The 7,829-nt window shown below is 37.4% G+C and overlaps 1 protein-coding gene across 3 annotated transcripts in view; it reads left to right on the top strand.

The window, feature by feature from the left end:
• The first annotated feature begins 528 nt into the window (after positions 1 to 528).
• LOC128687380 (uncharacterized) overlaps positions 529 to 7,829 on the top strand; it is a 31,727-nt gene continuing 24,426 nt past the window's right edge. Inside the window, exons 1-5 of one of the 3 annotated variants that reach the window (XM_053774826.2) lie at positions 530 to 1,467; positions 5,497 to 5,666; positions 6,770 to 6,886; positions 7,400 to 7,510; positions 7,697 to 7,816. In XM_053774826.2, coding sequence (XP_053630801.2) covers positions 1,370 to 1,467; positions 5,497 to 5,666; positions 6,770 to 6,886; positions 7,400 to 7,510; positions 7,697 to 7,816 — 616 coding nt within the window. In that variant the 5' untranslated portion in view covers positions 530 to 1,369. Of the gene's footprint in view, positions 1,468 to 5,496; positions 5,667 to 6,769; positions 6,887 to 7,399; positions 7,511 to 7,696; positions 7,817 to 7,829 lie in introns of those variants that run through there. The other 2 variants (XM_053774828.2, XM_053774829.2) reach the window with 2 other exon arrangements.

Raw genomic sequence — 7,829 nt, 5'->3', positions numbered from 1 at the left:
TCCTCGAATCTGGTGTACTATAGTGTATGATAGACGTCAGGTACTTTGATTGTTCTACTATGCATCTCATACCCATTCTGTGGGTGGCAGTCAAAAGATTAAAGAAGCACAACCCCCCTCAAAGGAGGTTCCTTGATGCTGGTAAGGGGTTCTTGATCATGAACTGATTCTGGTCTCACCTCCCCTGGATCGAACCTGCCTCTCATTCCCCAGGCACTGTATGACCCTTACGGATTTAGAGCTTCATCTAAATATTAAAATAAGAATAATAATGATGATAATAATACAGAAACACATTGTATGCAGGATAATAAACCTACATTATGCTAGGAGGACTCGTTGATTTTGCAATAGCTTACCATAAAAAGAACCCTCGAATTCTTCATTTTCTCTTAAAGAATAACCACCGCAGACATAAATTGCCATAAATTTACCTCGTAAGCATTCATTTAACCCCATAATGTTCCTTTACACAAAACTAGGAGTGGGAGCAAACCACGAGTGAGGCGAAGAATGAATGAGTAGCCTGAGTGAAGGTAGTAGAGGGTGTGAGGTAGAAGCAGCGCCATCTGAAGGTGGAGGCAGGCAGGGTAGCGGTGCAGGCGTGAGGGAACCTCCTTCATAGTTTCTGGCTACTTCACTTCTCCGGGCAACCTTGTGTTTACACATTTGTAACTCACACAGTGTTAGCAGGTTGTGTCACACCGGGAGACTATAACTGCACGTGTTGGGAAGATGTGCGAGTGTCATGTGTTGAGTGTGTGGCGGGAGGCGAGATGAAAAAAGCATAAATTTCTTCGTCTTAATGTGTAACTGGATGAATAGTATATGACTGGGAGCTTAATAAATTACTGGGAACATAAAACATCACTAAGAGCCTAAAACATTGGGGTTTTCTGAGGCGCTGATGGTGGAGTGTGGAGATCTGGCTCTCCCTCTGCCCTGGGCATCAGTGTCATTTCTTCAGTTTTCTGCCTCTGAAGGAGCTGAGCCATGGGTAGAGGCGCCCTACACCAGCCCGTACTTCTAGGCTTGGGCAAATCCTGTTGCTGGTGGTGACTCAGGTGAAGGGGGTGTTAATGAAAGTAATACTTTATTTCCACATGACAGGTGGCTGGTTCTACCGGGGATTGGGCAAGGTGGTTCACCTGACCTAATTGTTAACTTATTGTTCAGGTTTCCCCTTTCGGAAGAAACTTTCCTTGAGAATTACCTGCAATATTTTACCCCTGATTCCTGGGTAACTGGGCTCGATAAGGCACAAGCTTTGTTGGCTCTTGACAACCCTAACAACAACATTGCTGGGTCCCTAATATATCTCTTGGGTACCTAATACATCACTGGATTATTCTGTAACTAGTAAGTGACAATGCCCAAGGGTAGCACATGTAAGGCCCGGGGCTGCATCTCCAACAAGACTGACAATCCAGAGCTCAGCTTCCACTCCTTCCCCAAGGATAAGGAGAGGTACTTTTACTTTTTTGTCAATATTTCTTAATAGTTTTTATCCCTATGATAAATTCTTTGTTTTATGAGATCCTTTTTGAGATTAAGCCATGAGGGGGCGATTATCCCCCATGACCTGTCTAAGACTAGTTTAGGCAGGAACCAGTTCAGGAAGAGAGCTAAAAGATTCCTAATGACTGTTGTAACATTGTAAATTGTACTAATTGTAATACTGTAATTTGTTTTTGTGTTACCACACTACCTCACTATTGCAAATCTTATTAATTACAAATTTTTTGGGCTACCTAACTTTAGTGATAAGGTAAAATAATGAATAATTAAAGTTTACCACCCTATGACCTGTCCAGTTTTAAGTAGTGTGTAAGCATTAGGATTAGTCTGCCTAAAATGCCCTGGCATGTTAGTGGCTTTCTTGTACTTGACAACGTTTTATAAAATGTGTAATCATACATTGCAACCCTTGTAAAGAAATAAAATTTGTTTGTATAGTTAATGTTAATGTACTTTTGCAGCAAGTTGATTTTCTGGAAATAACTTGGTTTACTTTATTCCTATTGTACCTCTTTTTATTGTCACTGATTTTCATGCAGTTGAGTTACTTAGTTGTTTTAACTTTTGAGGTTATAATCATAACTGATTTCTTCTGTATCTTATAGCTAGGTTTTTAGTAATAAGATATTACAAGTGCTCTTAGTGTAATATAAAAAAAATAAGACAACAGCTAAAGTGATGTCATAGGAATTTAAGTCAATCGGTGGTTAATAGACAACAGACTTGCTGTATCAAGGAAAATGACACTATATTATTTGGTTCAAAATGTAAATTGAAACTAAATTGTTTTGAGCTATTGTTTAGTGAAGAACCTATCTCTGATAAGTGTCTACGAATATCATTAAGGTCATGCATGTCAGGTGAACTTATAGTTTACTGTGTAGTGAAAAGTGAATTCCAGTAGAGTAACATGAAACCTGAGCTGATAGTCAGTACAAGTCAATATAGTTTTCAATAAATAAATGTACAGGTTAGCAAATTGACACATTTAAGATAGGTACCATATAATGAAGTGTATGAAGTGTTCTTATAATAAATGGTAGCATCTGTGAGGCCCAAGCACAATAGTTAGAAATTTCTATAGATATTTTTTTATAAGAACATAAGAAAGGAGGAACACTGCAGGAGGCCTGTTGGCCCATACTAGGCAGGTCCTTTACAATTCATCCCACTAACAAAACATTTGCCCAACCCAATTTTCAATGCCACCCAAGAAATAAGCTCTGATGTGAAAGTCCCACTCAAATCCAACCCCTCCCACTCATGTACTTATCCAACCTAAATTTGAAACTACCCAAAGTCCCAGCCTCAATAACCCAACTAGGTAGACTGTTCCACTCATCAACTACCCTATTTCCAAACCAATACTTTCCTATGTCCTTTCTAAATCTAAACTTATCTAATTTAAATCCATTACTGCGGGTTCTCTCTTGGAGAGACATCCTCAAGACCTTATTAATATCCCCTTTATTAATACCTATCTTCCACTTATACACTTCGATCAGGTCTCCCCTCATTCTTAGTCTAACAAGTGAATGTAACTTAAGAGTCTTCAATCTTTCTTCATAAGGAAGATTTCTAATGCTATGTATTAATTTAGTCATCCTACGCTGAATGTTTTCTAACGAATTTATGTCCATTCTGTAATATGGAGACCAGAACTGAGCTGCATAATCTAGGTGAGGCCTTACTAATGATGTATAAAGCTGCAGTATGACCTCTGGACTTCTGTTGCTTACACTTCTTGATATAAATCCCAGTAATCTATTTGCCTTATTATGTACGCTTAGGCATTGCTGTCTTGGTTTAAGGTTGCTGCTCACCATAACCCCCAAGTCCTTTTCGCAATCTGTATGGCTAAGTTCTACATCATTTAACTTATAAGTACTAGGGTTATGGGCACTCCCAAGCTTCAGAACCTTGCATTTATCTACATTGAACTGCATCTGCCACTTTTCTGACCAAGAATAGAGTTTATTTAAATCCTCCTGAAGTTCCATAACATCTACGTTTGAATCAATTATCCTACCTATCTTTGTGTCATGGGCGAATTTGCTCATATCACTAGTAATTCCCTCAAGATCATTGATATATATTATAAACAACAACGGGCCCAAGACTGATCCCTGTGGAATGCCACTTGTTACTGATCCCCACTCGGATTTAACCCCATTTATGGACACTCTCTGCTTCCTGTCAGTGAGCCATGACTCGATCCACGAGAGCACTTTTCCCCCAATGCCATGAGCTGCCACTTTCTTTAACAGTCTATGGTGCGGAACTCTATCAAAAGCTTTACTAAAATCTAAGTAAATAATATCAAATTCTTTATCGCGGTCAACAGCCTCAAAAGCTTTACTGAAGAAAGTTAATAAATTAGTTAGACAAGACCGGCCTCTTGTGAATCCATGCTGAGTATCATTAATCAAGCTATGCTTATCGAGATGGCTTCTTATAATCTCAGCTATAATTGACTCTAGTAATTTGCCTACAATTGAGGTCAGGCTTATTGGGCGGTAATTTGACGGTAACGACTTGTCCCCTGTTTTAAAAATAGGAATTACATTAGCCATCTTCCACATATCAGACACTACACCTGTTTGAAGAGATAAATTAAAAATATTAGTTAATGGTTCACAGAGTTCCATTTTGCATTCCTTAAGAACCCTTGAAAAAACCTCATCAGGACCCGGCGACTTATTTTGCTTCAGTCTGTCTATCTGCTTCACAACCATTTCACTAGTGACTGTGATGTTACATAATTAATCTTCTTCTAGCCCACTATAAAAATTAATTACTGGAATATTGTTAGTGTCTTCCTGTGTAAAAACTGAGAGAAAATAATTATTAAAAATCGAGCACATTTCATTCTCTTTGTCAGTAAGGTGCCCATAGTTATTTTTAAGGGGACCTATCTTATCTCTAACTTTTATTCTATAGACCTGGAAAAAACTTTTTGGGTTAGTTTTAGAATCTCTAGCAACTTTAATTTCATAGTCCCTTTTAGCTTTTCTTATCCCCTTTTAAATGTCCCTCTTAATGTCAATATACTGATTCATAAGATGACCCTCACCTCTTTTAATACGCCTATAAATTCCTTTCTTATGCCCTAGTAGATATTTGAGCCTATTATTCATCCATTTTGGGTCATTTCTATTTGATCTAATTTCTTTATATGGGATAAATGTTCTTTGAGCAGCATGTATAGTGTTCAGAAAACTGTCATATTGATAGCTCACTTCGTTACCCCAGTCAACAGATGATAAGTGTTCTCTAAGCCCATCGTAATCTGCTAAGCGAAAATCTGGGACTGTTACTGAGTTATCGCTACTATCATACTTCCATTCATTGCTAAATGTAATTGATTTGTGGTCGCTAGCACCCAGTTCCTCTGAAATTTCTAAATTATTAACAAGGGATTCAATGTTTGCCATAACTAAGTCAAGCAGGTTATTTCCCCTTGTAGGTTCTGTCACAAACTGCTTCAAAAAACAATCCTGAACTACTTCTAAGAAGTCGTATGATTCTAAATTCCCAGTCAAGAAATTCCAATCATTATGACTAAAGTTAAAGTCTCCTAGAATTACTACATTATCGTGCCTTGTGGCCTTAACAATTTCCTCCCATAGTAGTCTCCCTTGGTCCCTATCTAAGTTTGGGGGACGGTATATCACTCCTAAAATCAGTTTTTCATGCCCCTCTGAAAATTCTATCCAAACAGACTCCGTATGTGTTACTTCAGACTTAATACCCGTTTTTATGCAACAGTTCAAGCGATCTCAGACATACAATGCAACCCCACCCCACATCTCTCTTAGATGTAGTTTTTGTCTAGGGATTTTCTTTTAAATATGCATGTAAGACTAGTGCTCATTTGATTTTAAAATTTTATCTGCAGTAGATCAAAAGCTGGTCAAAGTGATGGTAGAGTGTGGTGCAATGGCATTCTGAATTTTGATGCAGTCTTTATCATTCCAGATTTAGGAAATGGTGTGATTTGATAAAAAGACCTGATCTGAATCATAGTAAAGTTATTACAAACCGGATGTCTATGAGAGTATGCTCACTTCATTTTGAAGACAACATGTACATGAGCTCCAGCAACAAATCGAGACTTATTTGGTGTGCTGTACCCAAACCAGTTGGAGGTAAGAAACACTAATTTGTGGTTCCATCATAGTGGGTTGGGCTTAATAGGTATTGCAATAAATAATAATAGTTCATGCATCTTCTTTCTTGCAACAAACAGGCCGTATCCCACCGAGGCGGGGTGGCCCAAAAGGAAAAACGAAAGTTTCTCCTTTTACATTTAGTAATATACAGGAGAAAGGGTTACTAGCCCCTTGCTCCCGGCATTTTAGTCGCCTCTTACGACACGCATGGCTTACGGAGGAAGAATTCTGTTCCACTTCCCCATGGAGATAAGAGGAAATAAACAAGAACAAGAACTAGAAAGAAAATAGAAGAAAACCCAGAGGGGTATGTATGTATATATATGCTTGTACATGTATGTGTAGTGTGATCTAAGTGTAAGTAGAAGTAGCAAGACGTACCTGAAACCTTGCATGTTCATGAGACAGAAAAATGGACACCAGCAATCCTACCATCATGTAAATCAATTGCAGGCTTTCATTTTACACTCACTTGGCAGGACGGTAGTACCTCCCTGAGCAGTTGCTGTCTACCAACCTACTACCTAGGTAGTTCATGCATACCTGCTTGTAATTTTTAATGTTAATTTATGCTGTTGGAATATCTAGGTTGTTTTTTAAACCTTTCTTATACATTTCCTTCTCTCCTGCAAAATGTTACTTGTAGAGCTTTGTTGCATAAAAAGCTCTACACCTTTCTGGAGCCCTGTCATGAGCCAAAGTTCTTTGGGCATATTCTGTTTTTGAGTTTCTGAAGCCCAACAAAGATATGTAATTCATACAGGCAAATTGTACTGGTAATACTATTCCTCGTTGTACATGCATGTATAATGTTACTTAGGTAACATTATACATGCATGTACAAGCATATATATACACACCCCTCTGGGTTTTCTTATATTTTCTTACTAGTTCTTGTTCTGGTTTATTTCCTCTTTGTTTTTATTTTTGGGCCACCCTGCTTCAGTAGGATATGGCCAGTTTGTTGAAAGAAAGATGAATAGAATTCAGTACTCGGTATATAGCAGAATTAAGAGGATACTAGTAATCAAGCAATTACTATACGGAAGACTATTCTGTATTATATATTTTTTCTTCAGATGATGAAGGTTCATTATTGGTATCTTCATCTTCAAATGCAACAGTGTGTGTGGACAGCAAGGCTGCTCTGGATACTAAAGTAAATATACTAGAAAAGCCAAAAGATATAGCATCAGGTAAGGGATGGGATAGTTTAAAAGTACTTGTCGTGCTATAACATTACTTTGGCTTTTGTAAGAATAATCAGATCATACTCAGAACTGTACTTTAATTATGTAGAATTTATTTCAAGAGTCAGTAGCAAAACTGAGTTCTTAGTGTTTTGTACCCCACTTTCAACTAATGTTCAAATGTTTCTTGTTAAAAATACTTGCAAATTAAAGAGACACCCTAGAATGTATCAAATCTAGGGTTAAAAAATGGCTAACATAAATCATTGATCAAATATTCAATCAAACTATGACTACGCAAACATTAATTTATTTTAGGTGATGAATATTGCATGCCGATTAATGTGCCTCTTCCTTAGAGCAGTGAATTGCAGAGGTGAAGAATCCCATATGTACATTGTACTAATTTTAATTAGTCTGCAACCTAAATATGACTCTGACAGATTTGTATGTAAAGTACTACTATAATTAAAGTAAGGAAAAAGTTACGTATTAACCTATTTCTCAATTTCTCAACAGCCATGCAGGATATTGATTCAACTGTATTGGCCCAGCCCCTTCCTTTAGCTAAAGGTAACAAGAAATTTGATTGGTCCTTGACACTCGATGAGGAGGTGATAATTAAAGAAGGTATTTTTATTGCATTCTGGTCTCCAATAAGATATGAATATACTGTATTTTTATTAGTGAAATCATGTATGTAGGAAGAGTTATATATGTGTGAAGAGTCCTTATTTAATGTCAAATTTTAGATCTCTTAAAAATTCTTACACTACCTAACTAGTGTATTTTTATTGAGTGCGATAATTATTTTAGAGAATATGATGGAACACGAGAACCACTTGGACCTCTCTCCTCCACCCTCACCAGAAGCAGACTCTCCGTCAAGTTTTTATGCTGATACTAAGGAAGGCATCATCAAACATGACAATACAGGTGTAGAAGCTGT

Source organism: Cherax quadricarinatus, chromosome 40 (assembly GCF_038502225.1).
Source record: "Cherax quadricarinatus isolate ZL_2023a chromosome 40, ASM3850222v1, whole genome shotgun sequence".
NCBI lineage: Eukaryota > Metazoa > Arthropoda > Malacostraca > Decapoda > Parastacidae > Cherax > Cherax quadricarinatus.
This window is presented reverse-complemented; position numbering and strand designations above follow the sequence as displayed.